Raw genomic sequence first — 12,989 nt, 5'->3', positions numbered from 1 at the left:
ACCATGCCCAGCCCATCGTTTGCTTTAGCATCATGTGTGTGTACTTAGCTATCAGGTTCTCTAAATACCTGGGCAAAAAGATAAGGGTAGGAAAGAGTCCTGTTTAGTTATATTTCTCAGAATATTCAGCCTCACTTACTTTTCTTCTGGGAAATCCACTGGCCACACGCGGTCTTATGAGACTTTTCAGATATTTTCCATGCCTTCTCTGATTGCCATCTTCCCTTCGCATTTGATTTTCTTCAGCGGGAAGAGAGGCAGAGCACTTGTCCTCCCCTTGGGGAGAATCCTCACCGGAAGAGCTCCGCTTTGGGAGTCTGACCTGCAGTGATCCCCGGGAGCGGGAACGCGACCAGCATGATAAAAATAAAAGGTAACCATCCTCTCAGGTGGGAGCTGCGATGCCAGACTCCAGTTTCTCCACAATCACAACTCTTGTGCTTTTTTTTTTTTTTTTTTTGACAGAGTCTCACTCTGTCACCAGGTTGGAGTGCAGTGGCGGAATCTCGGCTCACTGCAACCTCTGCTTCCCAGGATCAAGTGATTCTCCTGCCTCAGCCTCCTGAGTAGCTGGGACTACAGGCACCTGCCACCATGTCCGGCTAATTTTTTGTATTTTTAGTAGAGACAGAGTTTCACCATGTTGGCCAGGCTGGTCTCAAACTCCTGACCTCGAGGGATCTGCCAGCCTCGGCCTCCAAAAGTGTGGGGAGTGACAGGTGTGAGCCACTGTGCCCAGCCAGGACTGTTGCTTTAAGAAGGGCATATGAAGTGCCATTTAGGATCAAGCTTATTTTTTCTTAAAGGATCTGACAGGAAATCTTTTTAACTTTCTCCAGGCTCCTGGACCCCGCCAACACCCAGCAATTTGATGACTTTAAGAAATGCTATGGGGAAATCCTCTACCGTTGGGGTCTGAGAGAGAAGCGAGCCGAAGTGTTGAAGTTTGTCTCCTGTCCTCCTGACCCTCACAAAGGGATCGGTGAGTATGCATTTCTCTCTCTTCCTATCACTGTCTGAAAGATCCTATAATTTAATTTGTCCACAGCATCAGACTTGGAATGAAGTTTCAGCTTCTCATTTCTAAGCAGAAATTTCTGAGGCATTTTGAGTCTATTCCAAGCTTCTGAAAAGCCCTTGCATTTCATAACAGGATGAAATCTTTTTTTTTTTTTTTTTTTTTGGGATGGAGTCTCCCTCTTGTCACCCAGGCTGGAGTGCAGTGGTGTGATCTTGGCTCACGGCAACCTTTGCCTCCTGGGTTCAAACTTCTCCTCCCTCAGCCTCCCGAGTAGCTGGGATTACAGGTGCCCGCCATCATGCCAGGCTAATTTTTGTACTTTTAGTAGAGATGAGGTTTCACCATATTGGCCAGGCTGGTCTCAAACTCCTGACCTCAGGTGATATGCCCGCCTCGGCCTCCCAAAGTGCTGGGATTACAGGTGTGAGCCATGGCGCCTTGTCCAGGATGAAATTTCTGTTGCGACAGAAGTAGTTTATACACAGTACTCCAGCATGGATCAGAGGGATGGATATTTCTTCATTTATTCCTCTATGTGTCCAACTCCTCTTAGGCACAGTGCCCACACATTCCTTCCCTGCATGGAGCTTACAACTGAGTAGGGGGGGGATATTAAATAATTTCAAATAAATATTCACAAGCAAACAAAAACGATGTGGGGGCAGGGAGAACAGAGAGGGAGAATCTTAAAAGAGGAATTGAGGTGTGTTAGGAAGGCCTCCAAGGAGCTGCGGTCTGAAGGTTTAAAGGAACCATGGAGCCATCAGTGCAGAGTGGTGAAAAGAGCGTCCCACACTGAGGGTCAGGCCCCAGGGAAATGACTGTCGTTGTGAACAAGCAAAGGAAGGTGGCACGGTGTGGCTGGAGTACAGTGGGGAGAAGAGTGGTATCAAATTTGCATGTAGAGTACTTAGGATTGTGTCAGGCAGGGGCTTGTAAGTTGCAGTAAAGAATTCGGATTCAGCCAGATATGGTGACTCATGCCTGTAATCCCAGCACTTGGGGAGGCCAAGTCCGGCAGATCACTTCAGGCCAGGGGTTTGAGACTAGCCTGCCCAACATGGTGAAACCCCATCTCTACTAAAAATACAAAATTAGCCAGGCATGGTGGCGCACACCAATAATCCCAGCTACTTGGGAGGCTGAGGCAGGAGAATCACTTGAATCCAGGAGGCAGAGGTTGCAGTGAGCCGAGATCATGCTACTGCACTCCAGCCTGAGTGACAGAGCAAGACTCTGTCTCAAAAAAGAAAAAAAAAAGAATTTCAATTGTATCCAAGTCCAATGGTAAGCTTCCAAGGGCATAAGAAGTAAGCAACGTGCTTGGGTTGTGTTTTAAGAGGGTCACTATGGCCTTCCTATGAGAAAAGGATGGGAGGAGGGCAGAGCAGAAGCTGGAAGCCCGTTCAGAGACGTTGTAGCGGTCAGAGGCGGACAGCCTGGTCTAAGGGTGGCATTGCTGGAGTTTGAGAGAGATGATGGATGGGTTAAAATACATTGTAGAGCTAGACTCAGTGTAACTACTTATCACTTGGGATCAGGAAGAGAGATGAAACTTGGACGATTCCTAGATTTTCAGCATGAGCGACTGGGTCAATGGCAGTACCAGCTTCCCAGATGGAAACAACTGGAAGAACGCTGTGGGCTTAGCTTGGGATAGTCAGTGATGTGTGTGAGATACTGGACTGGAGAAGTTGCATAGGCAGTTGGATGTGAGTTGGGCTCTCAGAGGAGAGATTGGGGCTAGAACTGGGATTTCAGGATCCCCAGCATGTGGATGGCATTCCAGCTGTGGGAATGGGTGTGTTGACCCACCCAGCTGGGGCTGGGAAGGAAGAGTGCAGGGAGAGGCCACCTGCGCTGGGCCTTGAGAGAAACCGATACCTGGAGCTTGGGTCCTAGAGGAAGAACAAGGCAGAGAGAGTTAGAATGAGACCCTAGTGAGTGTTGAGGAAAAGCAAGACTGAGCAGGGAGAGGTGTTGTACAGAATGAAGTGGAAGGCTGCCAAATGTAGTGGACTAAACATACACTGATTTCCTCTTCTCCAGGACCCCACCAAAATGTCTGTACAGAGCTCTTCTGAAAAGCCTAACTGTACAAGAAGTAATGTTGGTAATAAAATTTGGGATATGGGAAGTGGATAGCTTAGTGGCAGCTGATTTTGCAGGGCCTGATAAAGCTGAACCCTGAACTGTTGTCAGAAGCACAAAACACACTGCAGAACCCTCACGTGGCTCGGGGACCTCTGGACGTGGCTTGACAGCGAGATTAAAAATGGGTGTGGCCGGGCACGGTGACTCACACCTGTAATCCGAGTACTTTGGGAGGTTGAGATGAGCGGATCATGAGGTCAGGAGATTGAGACCATCCTGGCCAACATGGTGAAACCCTGTCTCTACTAAAAATACAAAAATTAGCCGGGCATGGTGGCGCATGCTTGTAGTCCCAGTTACTTGGGAGGCTGAGGCAGGAGGATCGCTTGAGCTCAGGAGGCAGAGGTTGCAGTGAGCTGAGATTGTGCCACTGCACTCCAGTCTGGGTGACAGAGCGAGACTCCATCTCAAAAAAAAAAAAGAAAGCAAAAAACAACAACAAAAAAGAAACAGTTAAATGAATGAAAAGCATTTCATCTAGGGAGTGATGAGGTGGGCAGTGGCAGGGAATGCTGGATTTTGTAATAAGATGCGTAGAATGATTTGACTCTTAAATTGTGTAGGTATCGTTTCTTTTCCTTTCTTTTCTTTTTTTGGTTTTTGAGACAGAGTGTCGCTCTGTTACCCAGGCTGGAGTGCAGTCACGTGATCTTGGCTCACTGCAACCTCTGCCTCCCAAGTGCAAGCGATTCTCATGCCTCAGCCTCCCAAGTAGCTGGGACTACAGGCGCCCGCCACCATGCCACTTGTATTTTTAGTAGAGACACTAAAATACAATACAATTAATAGGAATGTTTAGTTGAGATAGTAAAATACAATACAAATACCACTTGTATTTTTGGTAGAGATGGGGTTTCGCCATGTTGTCCAGGATGGTCTTGAACTACTGGCCTCAAATGATGTGTCCGCCTCAGCCTCCTAGAGTGCTGGGAGTACAGATGTGAGACACCATACCTGGTAGTTTCTATTTGAAGAAACAAACTAGAGTAATATGTAGGTTTAGGTAGTGAATTTCAAGGATTATTTTAACAGAGATTATGTTGGTACATGTACTTGAAGAAATGTAAAGACACAAAATGCTATGTGGGCAACATATTTTTTCAGAGCATCTAAATGTATGAAAGTATCTCAGGAAAAGATTAATGATGGCCTGGAGCAATTTGTCTTTTAAAAATTAGTTTTCAGGAAAACATGAATCATGGAGATATAGAGCTGATGTATCAGCCCATCAGTCAGCTAAACCCTTATTGACATCTGCTTTTATAAAGTGTCATGCTGGATTCTGTGGGATGTACAAAGAAATAAAAAGTGTGGTTTGGCAGGTCAAGATGTCTGTAGTGCAGTCAGAGAGTCTGAAATACAAACTCAGAAAGACTTAATGGTAGTTAAGGATGAATAATGTATCCTAATTTCAATAAAAGCAATGTCACAAGGTTTATAAAGCACGGCAGGATCGTAAAAGATGGACTCACAGACAAAAGCAGTAAAAAAAGTATTTTCTTTTCTTTCTTTCTTTTTTTTTTTGAGATGGAGTCTCACTCTGTCGCCCAGGCTGGAGTGCAATGGAACAATCTCGGGTCACTGCAACCTCCACCTCCTTGATCATCCCATATTCACAGACTTCAGCATAGCAAATTTGAGGGGCAAAGTTAGTTTCATTGGGATTCAGTATTTACAGATGGGGCTCATGGTTTCATTCATTTTGTGGGGATACTGTTAGATAGAGTATTCCCTTAAAGAAAGTCTCAGGATATGAGATGATTTTTTTGTTTTTGTTTCTGATTGTGCTTGGTCTTAATGGTGGCAGAGCAAAGCGATTGCTTTCCCAGCCTCCGCATGGGGAGAATTCCCTCCCTAGAGGCACAGAGCTGCTCACCTAAATTTCGTTCAGCAGTTTATTGGTTCCGTATATTAATTTAACGTCTTATTTCTTTGGCCAGTTTTATTTACTTTTGTGTAATAGGTGACGTTGATTAATACACAAGACTTTTTGTTGTATACTTAACAAACTGGAGCCATATGATCCTGCACCTTTGGAGTTCGCTTCCTCCTGGAAGTTTTGAAAAGCCTTGGAATCATACTTTGATTCCTGGGAGTATTTTTATGGTCTTTATTAGTTTGTCTGTTAGGACCCAAGAATGATTCATTTCACCCCTATCAAGTTTCACCGGCAAAACCTATCCTGTCGTCCTGTGCCTCTTACCTGTGATCCTCAGGGTAGTCAGTGTTTCTGGCCTGTCAGGAAATGACATCTGTACTTTGTGCAAGGCTGGGGTTCCCTAAGCCAAAGAAATTTCCTGGGAGGACTTGTGGGCTTCATGTCCACATATGAAGCAATCTCCTCCCCTTCATAATGACTTATCATACCTAATTTATTTTATTTGTTTATTTATTTGAGATGGAGTCTCGCTCTTTCGCCCAGGCTGGAGTGCAGTGGCGCGATCTCGGCTCACTGCAAGCTCCGCCTGCCGGGTTCACGCCAGTCTCCTGCCTCAGCCTCCCGAGTAGCTGGGACTATAGGCACCTGCCACCGTGCCCAGCTAATTTTTTTGTATTTTTAGTAGAGACGGGGTTTCACCATGTTGGCCAGGATGGTCTCGATCTCCTGACCTCGGGATCCGCCCACCTCAACCTCCCAGAGTGCTGGGATTACAGGTGTGAGCCACCGTGCCTGGCCATATCATACCTAATTTAAATGAGATTTGAATCTAAATGTGATGTTTTGGGCATGACCTTGGCTGTAAATTTGGTCTATCCATATATATCATGATAAGGAGGAGGGCAGCTTCTTTTGTTTTTTATTTTTTTAATTTTTATAAAATAGAGACAGAGTCTCACTATGTTGTCCATTGTGGTCTCAAATTCTTGGGTTCAAGTGATCCTTCCATCTCAGCCTCCCAGCATGCTGGGATTAGAAGCATGAGCCACCACACCCAGCCCCAGCAGACTCACTGAACTTGTGTAAATATTTTGTCATGGAAAGAAAAGGCCTTTGTGTGGTACTTACCCATTGTTCTGAGCACTTCTGCAGATGAGGTTAATCAACATATGATATTTCCTATGGAATTATTGTTCTAAGGTTTTCCTAATGGTTTGGTATCGTATAGTCTATATTAAGATCTTTTTTGGATTTTTTTTCCTCCTGAAGGTAATTGGAACAAGATACCATTGTCAGAGTGTTTCATTTCAATGTTTATAATGTGTTAAACTGAGGGGTAGAGATGGAGCAAGAAAAAAGAAAGAATGTTTTCTCCTTTCTAGTAGAAAATAGATCAATAGCCAGAATTAAATTTTTCCATCAGTTGTATTCAGTCCCTGCTAAGTAATTCTTGTTCTAATTATCTTGGATTCTCTACCCATCTGCTTTCACTAAAGTCATCTGCTTCTGAACCAAAAAGTCCTAGAAATCCTGATCCATTCCACAGCCTGACAAGTGTCTCCTGGTGGCAATGGTGTTTGGCTTGTTTGTTTTTTGAGACAGGGTCTCACTCTGTCACCCAGGCTGCAGTGCAGAGGCATGATCACAGCTCACTGCAGCCTCGACCTGCTGGGCTCAACAACCCTCCCACCACAGTCTCCCGAGTAGCTGGGATCACAGGTATACACCATCATGCCTGGCTAATTTTTTGGAAAATGTTTCTGTAGAGATGGGGTCTCGCCATGTTGCCCAGGCTGGTCTCAAACTCCTGGGCTCAAGGGATACCCCCACCTCAGCCTCGCAAAGTGCTGGGATTACAGGCATGAGAAACTGCTTCTGGCTGGTGTCAGCTTATTTGGAAAGTGGGTATTCAGGAATCTCTTCAGTAATATCAGTAGTGAAGAGTACCTTTATTAGTGCCTAAAGAGGCTTTATTTTGACATGTCTTCTGTAAGTTTCTATTTATGACCTATTGTTTATAGCAGGTGACTTTAGGCAAGTGTGAGGCAAAAGCAGAAACTGGTGATTGGCAATAATGCGAAATGGCTCTGTCTAGTTTATGATAACAGTATCGTATGGGGCAGAAAAACACGTAATCATTTCCTAAGGATTCAGTTAGTGATTCCCCAACACTAACATATTTTGGACTCTGAGGATGTTGACAAATCTCCACGCTCTTTTAATTCATCCCGTAAAATGTTTGTAAGGTTATTGCCAAACGAAAGGAGTACTGTATTTTCTTTTTACTTTTGTTTTCTTTTTTTGTGGAGTGGGTGCTGTGGGGGGAACAAGATCTCTCTCTGTCGCCCAGGCTGGAGTGCAGTGGTGCAGTCTTGGCTCACTGTAACCTCTGCCGCCCAGGTTCAAGCAGTTCTCCTACCTCAGCCTTCCAGGTATTACAGGTGTGCACCGCCACGCCCAGCTAATTTTTATGTTTTTAGTGGCGATGGGTGATGCCGTGTTGGCTAGGCTGGTCTAGAACTCCGGGCCTCAGGTGATCCACCCACCTTGGCCTCCCAAAGTGCTGGGATTACAGACGAGAGCCATAGCACCCGGCCAAGTACTGTATTTTCATTTTAAACATAAGTTTAAAAAATAAATTTGTTGAAAGATATGCCAGTCTTTGTAACAGACATGAGTATCCTTCTATTGATCTTGAAAGAAGTTGCGGAAAAATTCCCATTAATAATGTTGTACTTGAGTAAAGTTCCCCAGGGAGGTTGAACTTCCCTATTTGATTTCTCATATTGTGGGTTTAATAAATACAAGAGCTTTTACAATAATGCTAAACTATTAAAAGGATAGAGAATGCCAGACATTCCCAATCATTTCTGGCTTCCCTCCTTCCTATAGTGAGGGAACAAATCTGTGGTGTTGGCCACTTGTCATCTGGAGAGTTCTACATGTAGCCGACATGTGTAGAAGACAGTGAGAGCTTTATTTTTCCAAATTTGGGAAAAGGCAGTTTGAGAAAGAGTTGTCCGAGGTGATTTGATATAAGCGTAAGTTATTATATGCCTAAAGACAAGACATTGTAACATACTTGGTTCAGAATGATGACATTTAAAATAAACACAGCAGGCGGGGTGTAGTGGCTCACGCCTATAGTCCCAGCACTTTGGGAAGCCGAGGCAGGGGGATCACCTGAGGTCAGGAGTTCAAGACCAGCCTAGCCAACATGGTGAAACCCCCTCTCTACTAAAAATACAAAAATTAGCTAGGCATGTTGTCAGGTGCCTGTAATCCCAGCTACTCGGGAGGCTGAGGCAGGAGAATTGCTTGAATCCGTGAGGTGGAGGTTGCAGTGAGCTGAGATCACACCATTGCACTCCAGCCTGGGTGACAAGAGCGAGACTTCATCTCAAAAAATAAATAAGTAAATAAAAAGAAAAATAAATAAATAAACACAGCAGCAAATAATTAAGAACCCTAGACTTTTCAGAAGTAGATTTTCATTTAATGTAATTCAAAAGCATGACAGAAAGCACCAGAAATGAACCAGCTGTCAAGTGAGATGATTTTGGTGCTGTAAGGAACCCTCTTATCCTGGCACAGAATCACATTTGACATTTTCTTCATCACTATACAGTTTTCTTAGGAAGTATTGTTTTTTTCCTCTTAAAGTGTGCATCATTTGATTTTGTTTAAAAATGTTAAGATACCTTTGTGTGTTTGTGTGTGTGTGTGTGTGTTTTGAGATGTACGCAAAACCAGCAAATTTAAATATTTTAACTTTAAAATATACTAACTTTATCAGCACATTCAGTAAGACAATACCCTCACCCCGTTGATTGATCGTTTTAATAAAACTGGAACATTTCTTTGATGAACTAACAGAACACATCAATTATTTTGAATACAGATTCATATCTCATACTTGCAAGTGGTATCTGCTTTGCAATTTGTATCTAGTATAGCCCCAGCCTCCCAGAGTCATTCTTCTTCCCTCAGAGACCCAGAGAAAACCTGGAACCGTTAGCGACCGACACTATTAGTGGCTTGTCAGGGAAAATTCTAAAGGCAACCGGATGTGAGACACCTTGCCAGCTCTGTTTGGGGAACACATTCCACATCCCTTTGTATGCCCTAAAGTGGTGAGAGGAGGCACGCACCAGCAAGGCCCACAGGCGTCTGCCCATCCTTCTCAACCGGTTCGTCTGCTGAGCCATCCCATTGTGTATATACCGGGAAGAGGCAAGGGACCACGTCCTGGGGTTTTAGTGTTTTCTGTCTTTGTGAATTTAGATCTCCTTAGAAATTGCCCAGATCCCCCAAAAGATCATTCACTAATTAATGAAATGAAGTATTAGTTCAGGGTCTTAAAGTTAATAAGGATCTTGAAAACTATATTTAATCTGATTCCCTATAGAGAAACACAATTATTAATGATACTATGAGATGACATTTTAATAATTTTACCCAGATAGATATGGAGAATAATTAAGTTTACGGTTATCTCAAGTACCAAAGAACAAACCCTTTTAAACATTAGAATTAAATTTACCTGAACGCACAATATTTGCATTCTCTTAATGTTAAATGTTGGCCAATAAAACCAGTAATGAAAATTTGAGAGTTTTCAACTAATTAGGCTTTTCATGAGAATATAACCAAAGTTTGTACATAATATAAAAAATTATGCTTAGAGGGAGAAGATGTAGCTATTTTTAAACCAAAATTATCAAACTAGTCTGACTTGTCTCAGGATTTGCCTTAATTGGGACTATCATAAAATATGCCCTTAGGTACCACATTCAGAGGAGTTTTTACTGGCGTATTTTTCTAACCACCAATTGTCATTCAACAGAGCAGCCAGTTCTGCTGGAAGAAAGGACCCTCCCTCCGTTGTAAGAGGGAAGGAGAGGTGGGAGATTGGAAGATGCCTGGTGTAATGATGAGGGGAAGTGAGAGAAGAGGCCGGCAGGTGCAGGAGTGGGGAGAAAAGGCCTGAGGGAGGAGTTTGCAGAATGTGGCAGAGGCCCGAAGTCACCATCTCGGGGACAGAAGGGAAACACAGGCTCTGTGCAAGACTAGGTGTTGTGTCTGTTGGTGATCGTGTGTATGAAGTGAGATGCATTTCTTGACTGTGGGCCTTTCTGGAGGATTGCTCAGCCTCTTGTGGGCAGGCATGGAGTGGGCAGGTGATATGGTTCATCCAGGGTAGAGGTTTTGCCAGGTGGTGCAGGAGATGGGCAAAGGAATTGAAGGCATTTGTAAAATAAGTGATTATTATAAAGTGAGTCCATGTAATTCAGGTTGGCCAAAGGGCAAACTGCAGCTCGAAAGGGGCAGGTGGACCAAAGGGTTAGTGGTGGTGGGTTAGGGACGAAGGCAAAGACCTGAACGGCCGGGTGGGCACAGGGTTAGTGGTGTAGGTTTGGGAGACCTCCAGGATTGTGCTAAGATCTAGGGTAGAAAGAAAATTGAGAGCCAAGAACAAATCTTCAGTGAATGGGGGCGTGTCTCCAGAATGTCTGCAGATGACACAGAGAAAAGGGGGAAAGGCTAGTGAAGCCGGATGACGTTGGCCTCCAGCAGAAAGGTCATGGTCTGGAGGCGGTGATGGGGCCCAGTCCCCACCCCACTGCCCCTGCAGTCAGAGGACTTAAGTAAGAAGTGGCCTTTCATCCAAAGGCCAGCAGAGGCGGGAGGGTCAGTTGATGAGGAGACTATTGCCAGCAGAGTAGACAGAGCAGGTTTCACTCGGGGTAGCCCAGTGGAACCAGTCCTTGCCCGGCGATGGAGCAGCACGTGGTGTCCTGACTTGGGCCGGTGGCGAGTGGGCAGTAGCAGGCGTTGGTAAAACCAGTCTGCCCTCTGCTGAAGCGTTACTACTGAGTCATTCAGTTCTTTCACCTGTTCGACATCTCCTGCGTGCCAGGCCCTGCCAGCCGTCAGGGTGGGAAGAGGCATCAGATGCAGCTGCCCCCTGCTGTGGGGCACTGGGTTTCCACGTGGGACCCCTGAGAAAATACAGTACTCAGCCAGGTGCAGTGGCTCAGAAGGAGTTCTGATTTAAAACAAACAAACAAACAAACAAACAAAAAACAGAACATAGGCTGGGCACAGGGGCTCAAGCCTGTAATCCCAGCACTTTGGGAGGCCAAGGCAGTTGGATCACCTGAGGTCAGGAGTTCGAGACCAGCCTGGCCAACATGGCGAAACCCCGTCTCTGCTAAAAATACAAACTTAAGCCAGGGGTGGTGGCGGGCGCCTGTAATTCCAGCTACTCGGGAGGCTGAGGCAGGACACTTGAACCCGGGTTGTGAAGGTTGCAGTGAGCCAAGATTGTACCATTGCACTCGAGCCTGGGCGACAAGAGTGAAACTCTGTCTCAAAAAGAAAAAACCAAAAAAACAGAAAATGCAAACCACTGGTCTAAGAATCTGCCGGAGTCTAAGAGGAGACGTCCTTCTTCCTGGCAAGCCCCAGTTTCCTTTTTCAGAACTAAACTCATGCTGCCTCTTGTTTTGCCCATCCCTGCCCATTTCCAGAGTTCGGCGTGTACTGCAGCCACTGCCGGAGTGAGGTCCGTGGCACGCAGTGTGCCATCTGCAAAGGCTTCACGTTCCAGTGTGCCATCTGCCATGTGGCTGTGCGGGGATCGTCCAATTTCTGCCTGACCTGTGGGCACGGTGGCCACACCAGCCACATGATGGAGTGGTTTCGGACCCAGGAGGTGTGTCCCACTGGGTGTGGGTGCCACTGCCTGCTTGAAAGCACTTTCTGAACCTACAGACCACGGGTGTTGTCTGAAATCCCAGATGACCCACGAATGCCGCTGACAAGCTGTCTGTCAGGGGAGAGGCTCCAGAACCTCAATTCGTCCCCAGTGAGACGGGCGGATGGTCCCCCCAGGACTGTGCAGTGTCAGCTCTTGGTGGGCCTCTGCCTTCTCTTCTGTTTGGCTGTCTGGCGTGGATGTCACTGTGGGAAGATGAGGGCAGAAGTGCAGAGCTGCGCTTGTGTGTCGTCTATGTCGGCTGAGCTACCAAGGGGGAGGTTTTCAGAGAGAACAGCACCTGGCTCCGGGGCTGATGTTACCCTGGTAAGGTGTTAGCCTTAAACCACCGGGCAGTGTTCTCCTGATGCCAACGGAGAGACCACAGTCAGATGGAAAAGACAGCCTCCTGAGCCCGAGGACAGTGGTGGGTCGGAATTGAATCAACAAACGGGCCTGTGGCATTGTGGCTTTAGAAGCTGGTACATTTACTGAGCTGATGGACAGTGGCCTTCTAAAATATGACATTTAAATTGTAAATATGCACTGTACTTAAGGATTCTTAAGATGTATTTTTTGTTTATTTCTCCTCCAGCTGCTATCCCTTGGCTAATAAAATTCTAGTAATTATTTGAAAAAAAAAAAAGAGAGAGAAAGTTAAACAACATTTTTGGTGAATCATTTTTTACCCTACTTCTAATTGAAGGTAGCTATTTTGAATAGGACCAAAGTCAGTGCTCTGATTTTTAAAGGAAATACTGATTTACTTTTGTCATCTGACAGGAGAAAATAGAATTTGACATATAAGGTTCTTCCCAACCCCAAGAATCTTCTTATTTCTTCTAGCAAAAGGAGAACGAGATTGCTGTGCAGCATGGATAGAAAAGTCTCCCTTGGCCAGGCACGGTGGTTCACGCCTGTAATCCCAACACTTCAGGAGGCAAAAGTGGGAGGATCACCTGAGCTCAGGAGTTTGAGACCAGCCTGGGCAACATAGGAGATCCCATCTCTGCAAAAAATTTAAAAAATAGGCCAGGTGTGGTGGCTCATGCCTGTAATCCCAGCACTTTGGGAGGCCAAGGTGGGAGGATCACCTGAGGTCAGGAGTTCAAGACCAGCCTGGGCAACATAAGGAGATCCCATCTCTGTAAAAAAATTTAAAAACAGGCCGGGCG

At 45.4% G+C, this 12,989-nt stretch overlaps 1 protein-coding gene across 3 annotated transcripts in view; it reads left to right on the top strand.

Moving 5' to 3' along the window:
* The window catches only part of WDR59 (WD repeat domain 59), a 116,126-nt gene extending 103,663 nt beyond the window's left edge, over positions 1-12,463 (top strand). For all 3 annotated transcript variants that reach the window (XM_023202440.1, XM_023202439.2, XM_023202441.1), the window contains 3 exons: positions 247-373; positions 840-982; positions 11,588-12,463. In XM_023202440.1, the coding sequence (XP_023058208.1) occupies positions 247-373; positions 840-982; positions 11,588-11,823 (506 nt within the window). In that variant the 3' untranslated portion in view covers positions 11,824-12,463. The remainder of the gene's footprint in view (positions 1-246; positions 374-839; positions 983-11,587) is intronic.
* The last annotated feature ends 526 nt before the right edge of the window (positions 12,464-12,989 follow it).

The sequence above is a fragment of the Piliocolobus tephrosceles genome, chromosome 17 (genome assembly GCF_002776525.5).
Source record: "Piliocolobus tephrosceles isolate RC106 chromosome 17, ASM277652v3, whole genome shotgun sequence".
NCBI lineage: Eukaryota > Metazoa > Chordata > Mammalia > Primates > Cercopithecidae > Piliocolobus > Piliocolobus tephrosceles.
Note: the sequence above shows the minus strand (reverse complement) of the source record. Positions and strands in the feature narration are given on the sequence as shown.